The sequence below is a fragment of the Mesoplodon densirostris genome, chromosome 10, assembly GCF_025265405.1.
Source record: "Mesoplodon densirostris isolate mMesDen1 chromosome 10, mMesDen1 primary haplotype, whole genome shotgun sequence".
NCBI lineage: Eukaryota > Metazoa > Chordata > Mammalia > Artiodactyla > Ziphiidae > Mesoplodon > Mesoplodon densirostris.
In genome coordinates this window covers 31425002-31442720 of record NC_082670.1, presented here as the reverse complement: position 1 = coordinate 31442720, position 17719 = coordinate 31425002, and the positions used below count along the sequence as shown (strand labels likewise).

The 17719-nt window shown below is 58.5% G+C and overlaps 1 protein-coding gene across 2 annotated transcripts in view; it reads left to right on the top strand.

The window, feature by feature from the left end:
• Nucleotides 1-17719, top strand: part of TMEM63B (transmembrane protein 63B) — a 24249-nt gene extending 6530 nt beyond the window's left edge. For both annotated transcript variants that reach the window (XM_060109257.1, XM_060109256.1), the window contains exons 2-24: nt 259-441; nt 721-800; nt 1075-1113; nt 2091-2181; nt 3644-3681; nt 4658-4800; nt 4900-4951; nt 5414-5522; nt 6161-6231; nt 9232-9312; nt 9885-10008; nt 10604-10737; nt 10818-10955; nt 11096-11249; nt 12181-12287; nt 12532-12618; nt 12853-12918; nt 14157-14319; nt 14889-14994; nt 15983-16150; nt 16388-16503; nt 16670-16750; nt 17037-17719. In XM_060109257.1, the coding sequence (XP_059965240.1) occupies nt 283-441; nt 721-800; nt 1075-1113; nt 2091-2181; nt 3644-3681; nt 4658-4800; nt 4900-4951; nt 5414-5522; nt 6161-6231; nt 9232-9312; nt 9885-10008; nt 10604-10737; nt 10818-10955; nt 11096-11249; nt 12181-12287; nt 12532-12618; nt 12853-12918; nt 14157-14319; nt 14889-14994; nt 15983-16150; nt 16388-16503; nt 16670-16750; nt 17037-17228 (2499 nt within the window). In that variant the 5' untranslated portion in view covers nt 259-282 and the 3' untranslated portion in view covers nt 17229-17719. The remainder of the gene's footprint in view (nt 1-258; nt 442-720; nt 801-1074; nt 1114-2090; nt 2182-3643; nt 3682-4657; nt 4801-4899; nt 4952-5413; nt 5523-6160; nt 6232-9231; nt 9313-9884; nt 10009-10603; nt 10738-10817; nt 10956-11095; nt 11250-12180; nt 12288-12531; nt 12619-12852; nt 12919-14156; nt 14320-14888; nt 14995-15982; nt 16151-16387; nt 16504-16669; nt 16751-17036) is intronic.

The following is a 17719-nucleotide window of genomic DNA, read 5'->3' as shown; positions in this document are numbered from 1 at the left end:
CTCCCTAGTCCAGACCTGAGCCAAGTTCTCTAGATCCAGGGTGGGGTTGCATCCCGAGAGCCAGTGAAGGTAAATCCATGTGACTCAACCCTCCCCTCCCCAGGCCCTTATCTCCAGAGGCCACAGCTTCCACCCACCCAGGCAGCCCGGGGATCTGCCCTCACTGTCCCCTGCCCACGCCCATCCTGCCGGAGCCATGAACAGAACCGTGAGGGGGACAGGGGCCGAGCCCAGCTGACTGCTCTGCCCTCTTCCCAGGAGGACCATGCGGCAGTAGCAGCCATGCTGCCCTTCCTGCTGGCCACACTGGGCACCACAGCCCTCAACAACAGCAATCCCAAGGACTACTGCTACAGTGCCCGCATCCGCAGCACCGTCCTGCAGGGCCTGCCGTTCGGGGGCGTCCCCACCGTGCTGGCTCTGGATTTCATGTGCTTCCTTGTGAGTGCCCACATGCCACCCTCCACCCTTGGCACTCACACCCTGTACATAGCTGGCCAACATCTGCAGCTCTAACCACTCTCCCACCTGCCCCTGACTCTCCAGGCATGACTGCAGGAGGGAATGCCCATCACCCAGCCCAAGCCTAGCCTCTGACCATTCACCCCAGCCAGAGTCATCCCTTTCTAAGACAAAAATTCTGCCCCTCTGCCCTGCCGTCCTGGCTAGTCCAGGGGGTGAACGACCTCTCCTCCTGCCAACCACCCTCTCCTTCCTCAGGCACTGCTGTTCTTGTTCTCTATCCTCCGGAAGGTGGCCTGGGACTATGGGCGGCTGGCCTTGGTGACAGATGCGGACAGGTAAGGCTCCGGGACCCGCCCCTACCCCTACACACAGGCTTGCGTGTGCACGCACATGCGCACACAACACACGTGCACCCACACATCTCGTCCGCACTCCTCGGGGATAGGAGAAGAGCCAGCCCGTTCTCATCCTCTTTGGTGGGGGGATGAAGAGGGACTGGTCCCCGAGCGGGCGTGGGGGCATGAGGGCCCACAGCTGGGCCTTTGTCCCTTGCCAGTCCCTGGAGACCCACCCCTGCCCCCGCTAACTCTGTCTGTTCTCTGTCCCCAGGCACCAGCGGCAGGAGAGGGACCGAGTGGAACAGGAATAGTATGTGGGGCAGCAGCCCCCTCATCCCCACTAAACCAGCTTTTCCCTTTTCTTCTCTTTCATGCTTCTCTTCTCTTCCTGCCACGTTGCCGGTTTCTCTTTTCAGCTTTCTCCTCTGCAGGCTCATGTTCGGATTAACACAGGTGGTGTGCTTTGCAGAGCAGGGGGCTCCCCAGCTTGTCTCTGCCACACTCCCCCATCTCTCCCTCCGGCCCCCAGCCTGGGAGAAAACCCTCCCCATGTGCCCCATACACGCAGGCCTCAGCAGTCCCGGTTCGCTGGGGTGGAGGAGCCATCCTCCCGAGAGCCCACAGTATAGTCATCCTGTTGGTTGCAGAGACAAGATTGGGTGTCTCCAGTGGCTTCTCACCCCCTAACAGCTAGTTCTTCCTATTCCAGGGTTCCCTGCTCACTTCTGGAGGCCTGGGAGGGGGGCTGCCAGAGAAGTTCAGAGTCTGGCCTTCTGTGTCCATCACCGTCTCTGTCTATAGGCCTGGCATTGGAGTTTCAGCAGCGGCTGGGGTCAGGGAACAGGGAGGGTGGCGGACACCCCCCAGCCCCCCTCACCCCCAGCCCCTCTAGGGCTCTCCTGGCCCAGCCTGGCCTTCACCACACGCCCTCCACTGCCCTGTGCCCGGTGTGGGCTCTTCTCCCCCATCCCCCACTGGTCAGCTCCGGAACTGCAGGGCCAGCTCACATTCTTCCTTCGACCTCCACGGGGTGCTGATGAACACGACCCCCTCCCTTCACCCCCATGCCCTGCATCAGTGCTCCCCAGGTCCCCCGGGTCCCCTGAAGGGAAGGGGCGGGTTTAAGGGAGGCAGGGAGAGAGCAGTCACTCATCCCTGCTTCTGCCTCTGCGCTTTCTGTGCCTTGTCTGGACCCTGGAACTCTGGAGTGGAAGCCCACCCACTTCACCTGGCTCCCCAGGGACTCGGACTCACCAGCTCTCTGATCTCTCGTCTCCCCACCCCCAGTGTGGCCTCAGCTATGCACGGGGACAGTCATGACCGGTATGAGCGTCTCACGTCTGTCTCCAGCTCCGTCGACTTTGACCAAAGAGACAATGTGAGTGCCCTCCCCCCAACTTCTTATCACCCCCTCCTCCAGGGCAGGTGGGCTCAGCAGCCTGTAGCTTCCAGTGTTATGGAGTCAAGGGCCTATGGAGTGTGGCCTTTTCCTCAGCAAGCGTAATGCTTGTCTGAGAGCCACGGGGTAGCCCCTGGACCCAGAACTCCTGGCTCTGTCTTCTATGGCAGCCTCCAAACCAGCATAGGTTGAACATCTGTGATTTCTAAATGTCATTTGCTGCGATAGAGTTCTGTGCCCGCCTCCAGTGATCAATGCTAAGGACGGCTTTTTTCTTAGATGCGGTTCTAGAAGTAATAATGAGCCTTCCAGGCCCACCTAGCAAAACACACAATCCATTGTGCTGCTCAGAGGTTGCAGGTTGGCAGCCCCTGGCTGCCTGGGGCCAGCTGACCTGCTTGCAGATTGGAGCTGAGGGGCAGGGGCCCCTGTAGACAAGGCATGTCCTTGGTGATGCAAGGGGACCCCAGACCCCTTTCAGGTCAGACACCACACTCTGACATTACCTGCCTGGCCCTCTGTCATTCTGCCGGGGTCAGAACTCTAATCCTGGTCAGAACTCTAATCCTCAGGCCCTAGGGTGGCACTGATCAGTCCAGCTTAGGCTGTGGGCCCTGGGGGCGGCAGCTCCTGTAGCCGCTATAGCAAAAGAGGCCTGTCAGCTTCCTGAGTTGGACTCATACTGGTAAGTGGCAAAGCAAAGCTATCACCCCTGCCAGCCAGAGGTGTCCAGATGATCCCCAGACTCAGGTGATGTTGGCAACAGGTAGCACAGTCCTGCATCTTAGCTGGAGGGCACCTCTCTCCCTCATCCCGTGTTATGTCTGTACCTCCTCCCGGTAGGAAGTTGGGGGAGGGTCTCTCTGTCCAGCCCTGCCCCACGTATCCCCACTTTGCCCTGAGTGGGGTCTCTGTCTGAAGACAAGCCTTGGGGCTTGAGAGCAGGAGATTGCAGCTCACAGTGACCCTGGGTTGGTCCCTCTGGGGCATCCTGGAAGGTAGGTGCAGGACCTTGGGCAGCGTGGCCCACCGCTCTGCTCTTGGCAGCCACGTTGCAAACTCTCCGTGTTAGCTGCAGGCCTGAGCTCCCTTCCTAGAGCCCTGAACTCCACCCATCCCCACCCTGGCCCACACAACTTCAGGACTTTCTCCAGTTCTGCTGCCCCCTTGGGTGTTTGTGGGGATCTGCACTCTGGGCACGAGGGTCCGCCGATGACCCCCTTTGGCCTTGGTCCTTTTTCTTCTCTGAGGGCTGGCACCTTTCCTGTCCCCTTCTCTGGGGATGAGCTAGTTTCTGTGGGGACTGTGGGAGCTGTGACAGGTGAGCCACAGCCTGCAGGTGGGTACGAGGTCGGGGTTGGGTGGAGGGCAGGCTTGAGGGGGAAGGGAGGCTCGGGCTGGTGGGGTGAGGACTCTAGCCGATAGCCCTCTGTCCCCGCAGGGTTTCTGTTCCTGGCTGACAGCCATCTTCAGGATAAAGTAAGTGAACGGTCTTCAGGCGCTAAAGAAAGAAAGAAACAGAGAGAAACTTCAGACCTGTCATCTCCCTACAAAGTCCAGAGACCAGCAGCTTTGAGGGCCTTAGCACTCCTAGCCAGCCCAGCACCTTCCTCCCTGCTCCAGGCAGCCAGGCCCCTGCTGTTCCTCCAAGCTGGCCTCACTTTACCCCCCGACAGTCTCCTGTGCACCCCCCTGCCTGGGGTCCCGCTCTGCCCTCAGCTCTCCCCGTCCCTGCCACCCCATGAGAGCAGGGGCTCACGCCACCACCTCAGAGCCGCGGGCAGCTAGCGGGTGGGGGCGTCAGGTAGGCTGGGAGCAGCCAGCCAGCAGCAGGCAGGAGCCAAGATCTGGCAGGCAGAAGTGAGGAGATGGAGCCAGAGTGCGGCAGGCAGGCAGTGAGCCCTGAAGGAGGCAGGAAGCCCGGACAGGTCAGCACCACCACCGCCCTCGACCCTGGGCCCCTGGGGCCCCTCCCCAAGTCTAAAGGGCTTCGCCAGCACCCCTAAAGCACCACTGCTTCCCAGACCTCCCTCCTCCCTCCCGCCTCTGCCTCTACCTGCCCCCATCCTCGTCCTCCCTTTCCAGATTATCCTCTTACTTTTCTCCCCATTCCTCACTGTTCTTCCTCTCTGCAGTCTTCCTTCTTCTTTTCCTTCTTTCTTTCTCCCCTTCTTTTTCTTTCTTTGCCCCTCATCCCTCTCCTCCTCCCCTATTTTCCCTTTCCCTCCCCTTCTCTCTGCATCCTTCCTTTTCCTCCCCCCACTTCCTTCTCTCTCTTTCCTCCCTCCCCTCCCAGAACATGGGGGACCCAGAGCTCCCCCTTTCAACCCCGTGCTGCTGCCAAACTGGCAGGGGCTAGGGCGGACGTGGGCTGGGGTGGGCAAGGGCAGGCGAGCCAAGCGGCCCCTCTGTTGCCCTGGTCCTCACCGCATCCCTCTGTCCCCGGTGCCTGCAGGGATGACGAGATCCGGGATAAATGTGGCGGCGACGCTGTGCACTACCTGTCCTTCCAGCGACACATCATTGGGCTGCTGGTGGTCGTGGGCGTCCTCTCCGTAGGCATCGTGCTGCCCGTCAACTTCTCAGGGGACCTGCTGGGTCAGTGAGGGCCAGGATGGGCGGGGCGGGGAGAGGAGGGGGCAGGAGAGGATGTGCCCTGACCCCACCGTCGTCCTCTCCCTCCTCCCACCCCCCCAGAGAACAATGCCTACAGCTTCGGGAGAACCACCATTGCCAACTTGAAATCAGGGTAAGGGTGGGAAGCTGGTCAGTGAGGCCTGGGTCTGCGGCCAGGGTCTGGGTGGGAACAGGGAGGAGAGGAAAAAGGGACTGTTCAGGAGAGAGATGCTGAGGCTGCAGAGATGGCTGTGGGTCCCTGAGGGCTTGGGATGGAAACAGAAGGAGCAGGTCCCAGGGGTGGCCAGACAAAGAAGAGCCGTGTGCGACCCCGGGCCAAGGAGGGCTGGCTGGTGATGGTTGGAGGGCGGTAGAGCCAGCAGGTAGGGCATGAAGAGATGACTTCTTGGGGACATTTCAGTTGGAATGGAACAATCTTGGGGTCTAGAGGATGTGGGGTGTGGGGCCCACCTTGGGAGGGGATCAGAAGTGCTCTAGAGGGGCCTTGTACCAGGGTTTAATTAACAGTGGGAGGTTGGGGGTGTCTGAGAATGTTCCCAACCCCGGTGGCTCCACGCATCCCTCTGCCCGCCAGGAACAACCTGCTCTGGCTGCACACCTCCTTCGCCTTCCTGTACCTGCTGCTCACCGTCTACAGCATGCGCAGACACACCTCCAAGATGCGCTACAAGGAGGACGACCTGGTGAGTGGAGCCGAGCCCAGGTCCGCGCCCAAGCCCAGCCCCTCCCCTTCCCTCCAGGCCTCTCCTGCCCGAGTCCTAAGGGGTATCGGCTCCGGGTGAGGCCAGCTGGCTTTGAATCATGGCTCAGCAGCTCAGGATTCCTCCGCCCCACCATCCTGCCAGTTAAGTTACCTCTCCCAGCCTCAGTTTCCTCATCCGTGAAATGAGAGAACAGTCCCTCTCCCGACGTAGGTTGGGGGTGAGGTGAGGCCGTGCATGGAAGGCACCGGGGCAGGAAATATCTGCAGTGGATATTACGGGAGTGATTGTCCCTCTCCTTCAATATTCACTCCCCAAACCAGTACTGAATGCCCACTGCATGCCACCCACTGTGCTGGGGCCTCACAGCCTGAGGATCTGAGAGTAGAACCCCCTCTTCCCACTGTGTAACCCCTCAGGGAGCAAGGGGCCTGGGGCTCTCACTCTGTTCACTGCCTGATTTCTATTAGAAACACTCCCCCTGCTTTCCCTGGGCCTGGCTTCTCCCAAGGCCTCCTTCTACTCCTCTCTGCTCCTCTCTGCTCACCTATTCCCCACCCCTCCCTGCATTCTCCCGGATCGGAGCCTCAGGAAGGCCAACCTGCCCCGTCTCACCCCAGGTGAAGCGAACTCTCTTCATCAACGGAATCTCCAAATATGCAGAGTCAGAGAAGATCAAGAAGCATTTTGAGTGAGTAGCTCCTCCACCCCCATCCCTAGGACCTGTGGACCCTTCTTTGCTTTCCATCTCCAAGAGCATCCTCACACGCCTCTCTCTTGGGGGGGTCAAGGGCTGCAGTGAGGGGTGGAGGTTAGGCTAAGGAAGAATTCTCTGACTCCAGGGCGGTCTAGCACTTGGGCTGGACTTCAGAGCCCTCAAAGAGCAGGAGAAATACTTGAAAAATGAGTCCCCTGGGCCTCTCCTCCTGGCTTGAACAGGGTCATGGATTGTCTACCCCAGGTCCACGGGCCCTTGGGGTGTGTGGCTGTCTCAGAATTGTGCGTGGCATTCCAGAGCTTGTGTGCAGACTAGCAGGGAGAAGCTCCTCGGCTTTCAGTGGATCCTCAGGGAGCCCAGGAGAGCCTGGACTGCATGTTCTCCGAGACACTTTTTAGCTGGAAGTCTGTCTTAGTGATGGGGTGGATATACACCTCCAGGTGGCCAGAACAGTCTGTGTACAGGATTAGGGATCCTATCACACATCCATCTGTTCATTCAGCAAACGTTCTCAGGTGCTGTTGAGGTCACTGTGATGGCCTGGGGACTATAAAAATGAATACGAGACCATCAGGCTCTCGGGGGTTTGCAATGCAGAGGCCAGCTTTAGGGGCCAGTCCAGGGGCTGCTCAGGGATTGGTCTGGGGTCAGTATTAGGAGTTGTCCAGTGGTTCTGATTAGAGACATTGGTGGTCTGGATCAGGGCTCCGTCTCTGGTCAGGATCAGGATTTAGTGAGGTCTGGATGAGAAGTCATTAGTCGTCCTAGATCAGGACTGGATTGGGGTTGGATTCCAGGCTCCTGTATTATAGGAGAAGGACTGGTTTGTGACAGGCATTTGTGGGTGAATACTCTTTCATTCCACATGCATTTATTGGTCACCTTCTGTGTGCCAGGCATAAATCAATTAGAAACAAGTCCTACCCTCATACAGTTTATAGAACAGCAGCCAAAATTAGATCATCAGTCATTGGTCAGTGTGAGAAAATGATTTGGGGTCCCATCTGGGGTTCAAGCGGTGCTCAGCATTAGGGGGCAGGCTGGGTCAGGATAAAGGACAGTGTGTGCTGAGACTTAGGTGACATCTTAATGTTACCATTCAAGTGGAATCAGCCGTCAGCTTGTACAGACAAGTCCTTTACTAACAGGGATCCTTTGAGCACCTGCTATGTGTCTGCACTGGGGCAGGAGTTTGGGGATATGGCAGGAAACAAAGAAAAAGCCCCTGCCCTCATCTGCTTACATTCTAGTGGGGCGAGGCAGTTAGCAAAGAAATGAACTAGTCAAGTAGGGGTAGGTGCTAAGAAGAAAACCAAAGCAGGGAGAGGGACAGGGTGAGCAGGGTCAGGGAGGGTTGCAGTTTCCGATGGGGTGGGCAGCAGGGGTTCTGGCAGGGTGAGGTTAGAGCAGAGCCCTGAGTGCAGTGAGGGAGTGAACCCTGTGAGTCAAGCATCCATTGATCCAGTACACTGTTTATTGTGCACTTACTATGTGCTTCATCCCAGGGAGACAAAGAAGAGCCAGACTTGATCGGTGGGGAGCTCACTGTCCAAGTTGTCTGTTTCAGGGGTCAGTGGGTGATTTTGTTTAGGAAACAGTCTGATTAAAAATAGCAGTCAGCCTATGAGCAGGGGTTGGGGAGACTGCAGTCCTAACTGGAGTTTTTAGGATCGGTACGGTGAGCATTATGGAACAGCCATTTCATTGACCCGTTCATTCCACAGCACAGTGGGTATTTACTGAGCACCTACTATGTGCAGGCTGTTGGCCCAGGCCTGGGTATATGGTGCTGAGCAGGAGGCAGCCCTTGTCCTCATGGAGCCCCTGGCTAGCTGTCAGCATCAGGCAGGGTCTGGGGTCCAGGTCTGCAGTCTGTCTGGGTTGGAGGACTGACCCAGCACAATCAGGGGTTATCCTGTGTACAAAATCAGGGAACCTGTGTGGTGGGGATTAGGGGATTAGAGATTAGTCGGGTGAAAATGAGAGCTCAGCCTGCCACAGGGCTAAAGGCCCTTCCAAAGAGGAACCCTAAAATGGTTTGAGCAATAGCAGTGTCTGGGGAAAAGTCTGAAGCCTCCTGGGAAGTGCTTTTCAAGGACCCCATCCCAGATTTAAGTTTCCAAATTCTCGTGGGTTTGGTCCATCTTGTTACTTTAGAAGCATGTCTCCTGAATCTTTAACACTTGGTATTTCCTCTTTAAAAATTAAAAAAAAAGAAAGAAAGAAAGAAAGAAAAAGACAGGGACTCAGTTTAGATTAGGGATTAGGATCAAGGAGCCCTGTGTGATCAGGATGAAAAAGGAAGTGCTCCTCCACTTAGCCTGCAAGCATCACTCGAGCCCTGCCAGGTACCAGGCACTGAGAGTCTATCTGGTCAGTCTTAAGTCAAGGCGGGGTCAATCTCGGGTCAGGATTTGAGGGTCAGTATTGGGTCTGGGTTATGGATCCGTTTGGGTCAGGTTTAAGGATCAGTCTCCGGCCAGGGTTAGAGGTCAATCTCAGGTCAGGTTTCAGGATCAACCTCTGGTCGGTCTTGGGCCAGAGATCATTCTGTAGCCCAGGGTTGTGAGTTGGTTGGGGTCAGCTGATGGTCAAGGTTAAGTATTGGACTGTAATCAGGTCTTCTAGGAGCAGGGTTAAGAGAACAACCATACTAGAAACAGTTTCTCTCAACTTAAAGTTCACAGCCCCAGACAAGAATCAGACCACAGCCGTGGTGTCCCCAGCGCCCCGTAGGTACACGCTCATGTCTGGGTCCATCCATGCCCCCGCCTATGTGTGTACACTCCCCCAACTCAGATAAGCATGAGGAAGAATTTCAAAGTTTTATTCTCGGAAGCTGTCATTTTTGCAGACTCAGAAAGAGGGAGCTTGCATTGGGGCTGTGTGTCTTGAAGGTGATGGGGTCACAGGGGAAAGTTGGGGGCAGGTGGGCAGGCTCCCTGCAGAGGATGATGGTGGACTGTGTTTCAGGGAGGCCTACCCCAACTGCACGGTTCTGGAAGCCCGCCCATGTTACAACGTGGCTCGCCTGATGTTCCTTGATGCAGAGAGGTAATGGGGCTGGGGGCAGGGGCAGGGGCAACACCCGAGGGCCCCCTGCCCATTGTGGAGGGCACCTTGGCTGCCACTCAAGAGCCTGGCTTCCCTTCCAGGTGTTTCCCGGGACATTTGATTTTCCATGCCTCATGGCATGCGGGATCTTAGTTCCCCAACCAGGGATCGAACCCGTGCCTCCTGCAGTGGAAGCGCAGAGTCTTAACCACTGGACGGCCAGGGAATTCCCAAGGGGCATTTGATTTTAATTCACCCCCTGGAATGCCTGTCAGTTCAGCTCTGGAAAGAGCAAGGCCTGGAGGTTAGAGGAAAGGGGCCCACTGTTACCCTTCCTCAGCTACAGTGTGCGAAACTTAGGCCAGACTATAGGAAGAACTTCTGCCCCTCAAGGGATGGTGGGGAGACACTGGGCTGGGGACATGTCTGAACTATGCATCCTAAACAAACCAAAGAGTAAGGTGGCCCCTGTCCTTGGGGAGTGGACTGCATGACCCCCTAGCTGGGCTACCTACCCATCCTCCAGCCAGACCCAGTTGGGCAGTAGGTGACCGGGCACCTGGGTCCCACAGGAAGAAGGCCGAGCGGGGAAAGCTTTACTTCACAAACCTCCAAAGCAAGGACAACGTCCCCACCATGATCAACCCCAAGCCCTGTGGCCACCTCTGCTGCTGTGTGGTGCAAGGCTGCGAGCAGGTACAGAGCGTCCTGGCCTCGGCTCAGGCCTCAGCGCCCCCAGACTCCTGATGGGTGAGGGTGGGAGTTGGAAGGTCCCGGGGAGACAGGTCACAGTGAAGATGGATGTACCCCACAGTGGGGCCCGTCCCACATCCCCAGGAACACACACACGCACACACACGCACACGCACGCACGCCTTGCACGTAAATACCCCAAGGTGAAGAGACTCCCAGAGGAAGCAAAGCTGGGGTGCGGACCGCAAGCAGGTCCCCATCTGTTCCTGGAAGCCCTAGTCCCATTGTTGGGTTTGCCCCCATCCCTACAGTGACCAAGTTTTCAAACCCTAAATCAGAAGAGGTCAGCCAAGAGGACAGCTTGCTGTATTTACTAGCTCTGTGGCTTTAGGCAAGTTTCTGGACTGCTCCATGCCTCAGTTTCCTCATCTGTAGGACAGAGCTACTTGTACCCACCTCCCAGTGTAGTTGTGAGGATAAGCGAGTGGACGGAGAGCTTAAAGCAGTGCCTGGGCTGCAGTCAGCTCTGGGCAGTGCCCGCTGGGTGCTGCAGGGACCGGCGGCTCTGACCAGGGCCCTGCCTCACCCGCCCTGGCAGGTGGAGGCCATTGAGTACTACACGAAGCTGGAGCAGAAGCTGAAGGAGGACTACAAGCGGGAGAAGGAGAAAGTGAACGAGAAGCCTCTCGGCATGGCTTTTGTCACCTTCCACAATGAGACCATCACCGCCATGTGAGCTCCACCCACCCGCCCCGGCCCCTAGGGTCTAGCTGGGGCTCCAGGTCCCAGGTAACCGTGCCCCCCTCCCCCAGCATCCTGAAGGACTTCAACGTGTGTAAGTGCCAGGGCTGCACCTGCCGCGGGGAGCCCCGCTCCTCCTCCTGCAGCGAGTCCCTGCACATCTCCAACTGGACCGTGTCTTACGCCCCTGACCCCCAGAACATCTACTGGTGAGCAAAGGGGGATTGCGGGGTGGCTTCGTGGGGCCGGCGTGGGCTCCAGTGGGGAGAGGGAGGAGAGGGAGGCCCTAGGTGTCGCTGGGGACGGATCAGGCGTCCAGCCCTGGAGTGACGCCTCCGGACCTTCCCAGGGAGCACCTCTCCATCCGTGGCTTCATCTGGTGGCTGCGCTGCCTGGTCATCAATGTTGTCCTCTTCATCCTCCTCTTCTTCCTCACCACCCCGGCCATCATCATCACCACCATGGACAAGTTCAATGTCACCAAGCCCGTGGAGTACCTCAATGTAAGGCCCACACCCCAACCCTCCACACTGTGTCCCCAAACGCAGATACCAGGCCCCAAATCCCTCCTGGCAGTGGCAGGCGGGGAGTGGACCACATGCCCTCCAGTCCAGCTCCTGTTCCGCTTTTCTAGCCCAGCCCCGCTAAGTAGGTCCCACATGACCATGGGCTGCAAACCCCTCTGTGCACTTCCCTCGGGCTCCCTGCCACCTTCCCCCTAGGAGAGGCCTCCCTTGGGTTTACACACGCCTAGAGGGGCTCTGAGGGAAGAGAGAGCCTGGGCCATTCCAAACTGATCATGTGACCTTGAACAAGGTCCTTCTCCAAATCCCTCTGTCTCTCCAACCAAAGAGTGAAGGGTCAGACCAGACCCTTGGCTTCCAAACTTGGATTCTGATGGCCTTCATCAAAAGGAATCTTACATGAAACCCAATGTAAGAAAGCGAGGTCGCTCAGATGGCAATGAGTGTGGGGGCATTTCTGCTGCTCTCCCCTCACCTCTTTTGCAAACCTCCTTGGAACCTCAAAGTTCATGAGAAGGCACTTTGAAAATCATTGAGTGATGATAGCGTAATAGATAAGACCCAGGCTGCCTGGGTTCAAATCCCCCCCACCCACTGCTTACTAGCTAATTTACTGACTCTCATTTTGCTTCAGTTTACTCATCTGTAAAATGGGGTAATATCATTAATGTAAGAATTAATACATGAAAAGTACAGGATCAGTAGGTGTTCCCAGATGCTAACTACTAATATTATTCATGCTGGGATTGTACATAGGGCCCTGGCCCCCAGATGTTCTGGACTTCTGACATGAGGCCCTGAGAGCTGGGGGGCCCAGGGCTCACTGGGGAAGGGGGCAGGTAAGCAAAGCAAGCTGGGCCCACTAGACTGCCCCCACCTGACGCATTCTGCCCCCCTCTGCCCTTTGCAGAACCCCATCATCACCCAGTTCTTCCCCACCCTGCTGTTGTGGTGCTTCTCGGCCCTGCTCCCCACCATCGTCTACTACTCTGCCTTCTTTGAAGCCCACTGGACACGGTGAGACACCCCCTACGCACACACCACGCCTCACTGGGGTCCTCCTGGGCGCACAGCCTCTGCCCTCAGGCTCCCTGCCCTGGGCAGTCCCAGAGCTGGCAAGGGAGGGATGGTGACCAGCATCCTCACCTTGGGAAGCCCCCCTTCCTTCCCAGGGAACCCTCCTGGGACACCATATGAGCGGGGGGAGCAGGCATGGGGGCTGGCTCATCTGACCTCTGCCCCCCCATGTCCCCCGCCCCAGCTCTGGGGAGAACAGGACCACCATGCACAAGTGCTACACCTTCCTCATCTTCATGGTGCTGCTCCTGCCCTCGCTGGGACTGAGCAGGTGGGTTTCGGAGGAGGGGATGGGAGCTGGGGTCCGGGATTGCTCGAGGGGGAGGGGGAGCTCAGGCTCCCACCTCCTCTACAGAGCCAGGGGCCCCATGTCTGGGGGGATCCCCAGAGCTTGTGGATGGGCCTCCCCCTCCCCTGGTGTTCTGGGCCATTCCAGCTCCCCCACACCTCCCCTCTCCTCTCTTCCCCTCTCCTCTCCTCCCCTTTCCTCTCCTCTCCTCTTCAGCCTGGACCTCTTCTTCCGGTGGCTCTTTGACAAGAAATTCTTGGCTGAGGCAGCTATTCGGTTTGAGTGAGTGACCGGGGTCCCCAGGGAAGGAGACCAGTTGGTGGGGGTGGGTATTCCCCCATCGGATGGTGCAACAGAGCTCCCACCCCTGCAGCGGGGAGGAGGAGGGGGCTTCTATCACAGTCAGGATCATCCCAAAAGTTGCCCCACAGGCTGTCTTGGGTGTATACATGGGATGTCCCGGGGTCTGTGTTGGGAACCTCTCTGGATTCTGAGGTCACCCCCGAGGTGTATTTGGGGCTTTGGGGCCCACACTTGGGGGGTTTCTATGGTGGGCTTTGGGGCTTGTATCCTGGGACTAACCATGGGAGTCTGGAGCTTCACTCGGGAGGTTTGGAGAGGTCTATAGTGGGATCTTGGTTGTACTGTGGGAGTGACATGGGGGTTCCTAGAGGTATCCCTGAAGGTCTCTGGAGCCACACCTTTGAGTATCTATGGAAGGCTCTTGGGCTCACACCTAAGAGTGCCTATGGGGGACTCTGGGGCTCACACTTTGGGGTGTTTCTGGGGCACAAGTTCTGGGAACACCTCTGAAGTCTCGGGCTGTCATCCAGAGTTGTGACCCTGCAGTTCTCTGGGAATCGCAACTTCCCCGGGAATCCCTTTGAGGGGGTCCTGGGGGACACGAACCTTGGCTCTTTATGTGGGCACCAGCTCTAGGGGTCTTGCTCTAGGCCATCTGTGGTAATCTTGGGCTCACACTTGGGGTGTCATGGGTACTGACAAAGGTCCCTGGGCTTTCCCCTCTGAAGATCTCTGGGGTAGGGTCTCTGGAGCTTGAGTTCTGGAGGTGTCCGAGGCTCATACTCCGGAGGTGACTCTGGGTTAAGTTAAGGTCTAAGGCAGGGAGCCTTCTGGGTATTGCTGGGGCTCCCACCCTTGGGGGTCTTTGGGGTCACGGGAGGGTTGGGGGGAACCTCCGGCATCACACCCTGGACACTGGTGGCCTTAGGGGTCTCAAGCACTCTCGCCGGGGGTCTTTATGGGGCACAAGTTCTAGGGGTGCCTCTGGGCTCACTCACGCTGAGGGGGTCTGGGGCTTACTTTGGAGCCATCTGTGGACACTCTGGCGTCTGCCTCGGGGGTTCACACTCAGGGGGCACTGGGACACAGGTGCTTTGAGGGCTGACCTGAAGGGTCCACGTGGAAGAAGGCACGTTGGGGGTGCTGGCACGCTGGCAGTGGGCAGGGGGCCACCGGGTCCCCCAAGGGTGCAGAGCTGGAGCACCCGGTGCCTGCAGGTGCGTGTTCCTGCCGGACAACGGCGCGTTCTTCGTGAACTACGTCATTGCCTCAGCCTTTATCGGCAACGCCATGGACCTGCTGCGCATCCCGGGCCTGCTCATGTATATGATCCGGCTCTGCCTGGCGCGCTCGGCCGCCGAGAGGCGCAACGTGAAGCGGGTAGGGCCACCCGGGGCAGCCGCGGTCCGCACAGCGCCCCCTAGTGGGCCCAACCAGAAACAGTGGCCGCCGTGCTAGAGTGTGGGGGCACCCGGGGTGCTGAGACTTGGGCAGCGAGTTCCGTGGCCCTGGGTTACCCGCTTCCCGTCTGGGGCCTCAGTTTTCCCATGTGTACAGTGACAGGTTGACACAGCTAACCCTGAAGGCCCCCGCCAGTTCTGACAGTCTAGTGTTCTGTGATGGGGGTTGGGGGAGGTGTGGGTCTAGACCTAGGGTCCCTCTGCCCTAACCCCACACGAGGGCTCTGGGCATCCCATTCCCAAGCCCACAAGCCTGCCAGCCCCTCGTGCCTCGAAGGCCCCTCCTGATGCCCCATCAGTGTGCCCACCCTGGCCTCCGTCTCAGCCACAGCCCCTCTCTCCATCGGCTTCACCCTGCCCTGCCCTGGACATTGGGTTCCTTTTCCCCCTGGCTTCTTTCCTGCCCCCCTCCCACTTCCCACCTGCCCTGAGCCCCTCCAGTCCGCCCCGCCCCTCTCCAAGCTACCCTCCTGCCCATCTCCCCCCCAGCATCAGGCCTACGAGTTCCAGTTTGGCGCAGCCTACGCTTGGATGATGTGCGTCTTCACGGTGGTCATGACCTACAGTATCACCTGCCCCATCATCGTGCCCTTCGGTAGGCACCGCCGCGCCGGGACCTGGGCCCTGCTCGGGGGGACCCAGGACCTCTCCCGCTCCACTCTAGCAAGGCAGGCCACCCGAGTGGACAGGGCCCCGGCTGGGAGACCGGCCCCTCGGGCCTCCCGCCCGGTCCCTGGCTCAGTCTGGGGCTCGGCCAGTGGGGAGGAGGGGAAAAGCCATCTCAGCTCAGGCTGGACTCAGCTGGTGTGCTGGGCCCCTGGGCCAAGTCTCCCCAGCACAGCCACGTTTACTCACACCAGTGCCTTCACTCAGGTGGATATACTTGGACACACATCGCATGCCCACTGAGGTGTACACACACATACACACACACAGTCCTACACAGAATCTATGGGCACACTTGTACACAGCCCCGTAAACTCAGGAAAGACCTTTGGGTTTCAGCGTGGTCCTTACTACTCATGGAAATACCCTGCTGTAGCTGTACCGTGTGACCTGGGCAAGTCCCTCTTCCTTCTGAAGAAATTTAGCAAAGTTTCTCTTCACCCCAATTATCACCCCCACTGGTGGCCTCTCCTTTCCCCCCACTAACATCCTAACCCCTCACCACCCTCCCTGGTTATTGAAGGCTTCAGACTCCCAAACTAACCACCTTGTCCTCATTTGAAATTTCCCATCCCCTCAACCTCCAGGAAAATGGAACTTACCACCTAATTTATACTCACCTGTTTAAGGGCAGAGATAGGAAGAACGATATGGGTTTTAAGAGGATGCTTGCTGACCCAAACAAATGGATTTCTAATAGTAGAATTCCTAGGGAGGGGCTGCAGAGTGAAGGGGTTGAGGCAGTGGAGGCTGAGGTTCCGTGGTCCTGCGAGGGGCTTGGGGCTCTATTCTCTACTGGGCCTGGGGCAGAAGAAGGGGGACCAGCCCTTCAGTGACCTCAAAAGGCCCAGGACAACCCGTGACAGACACACAAAGGTCCGGCAGCTCGAGGTCAGGGCCCATGTGGCTTCCCCCAGGGCTCATGTACATGCTGCTGAAGCACCTGGTAGACAGGTACAATCTCTACTACGCCTACCTGCCGGCCAAGCTGGACAAGAAGATCCACTCCGGGGCTGTGAACCAGGTGGTGGCTGCGCCCATCCTGTGCCTCTTCTGGCTGCTCTTCTTCTCCACCATGCGCACGGGTGAGGGCCGCCCCCCACCCTCGGGGACTGGGGTGGGCGGTGGGCAGAGGAGACTCCCGCCAGAGTCGAGGCAGAGCAGGCCACGGGAGGCCATGAGGGCCGGGGGTCGCAGGCCCGGGGCCTGGGAGAGGCCCCAGCATGTGCGAGTGTGGGAGTGCGTTCAGAGGGATCAAAAGCCCGTGGGACGGGGACCCGGAGGAGAGGTAACGGCCCTTTCTCTGCCCGCCCCGATACCAGGGTTTCTAGCCCCCACGTCCATGTTCACATTCGTGGTCCTGGTCATCACCATCGTCATCTGTCTCTGCCACGTCTGCTTCGGACACTTCAAATACCTCAGTGCCCACAACTACAAGGTGTGGGGCAAGGGGGGCAGGGAGGTGGCCGAGGGCAGAATCTCAGCAGGGTGGGGTTGGGGGATTGGGAGCTGAGGGCAGGGATGCCGAGAGAGAGTAGGGTCGTGATGATGGCTGAGGGCCAGGGCATTCCCCCCATTGCTTGACTCGTTCTGGGCCCCTCAAGATTGAGCACACGGAGACAGATACCGTGGACCCCAGAAGCAATGGACGGCCCCCCAGTGCTGCCGCTGTCCCCAAATCTGCGGTGAGTGCCCTGCTCCATGGCCAAGTGTGGGGAAGAGCCTCTGGTGGAGATCCAGCCCCAAAGCTGGGTGTGCCATTAGTCATCCAGAAAGGGAAGCCTGTTCCAGACCCCGGGGCGGTGTTGAGCAGGGGCAGGGAGGGATCTGGCTTCAGCAGCTGGGGGCTGCCCCACCCCGCCCTAGGAAGAGGGTCACCGCCCCTCCCCTCACAGGCCATGAGGTCCTCCCTCACCCCTTCCCCACGAGGGGCAGCTGTCCACCCTCACCCCCACCCTTCTCCCCCTTCAGAAATACATCGCTCAGGTGCTGCAGGACTCAGAAGTTGACGGGGATGGGGATGGGGGTCCTGGGAGCTCAGGGGACGAGCCCCCGTCATCCTCATCCCAAGATGAGGACCTGCTGATGCCGCCTGACGGCCTCACGGACACAGACTTCCAGTCTTGTGAGGACAGCCTCATAGAGAATGAGATTCACCAGTAAGGGGAGGGAGGGCCCTGGAGGCCACGCCCTACCCCCACCCACCCCGCCCCCCACGGACACTAAAACGCTAATAATTTATTAGATCTAAAGCCCCTTCCTTCCCCATCCCCTGCTTTCATTAAGGTATTTAAACCTGGGGATTTCACCGCTCTCCCCCACCATGGAGGGAGGGAGGGAACCCCCCAACCTCAGTGAGGAGAGCCCCGAGCCGGCCCCGGGGCAAAGAGGGGTGTGGACAGGGTTCCCCCCAGATCAGTGCCCCCCTGGGCTAGTAGTATGATCAGGAAAGGGTTAATAAGAGCCAGGGGGGTACTGGCTGGAGACCTGCTGGGGGCAGGTGGATCAAGGGCTGCTCCCCCAGTTCTTACCTCCCTCCCCGCCCCCAAGTCCCCCTGGGATCTAGCACTCCAGGGAAGTAGAGCCTCCAGCCCCTAAGGGGTTGCATGAGAGGGGAGGGGGTGTGGAGCGGGAGGAAGAGTCAGGCCCCAAGC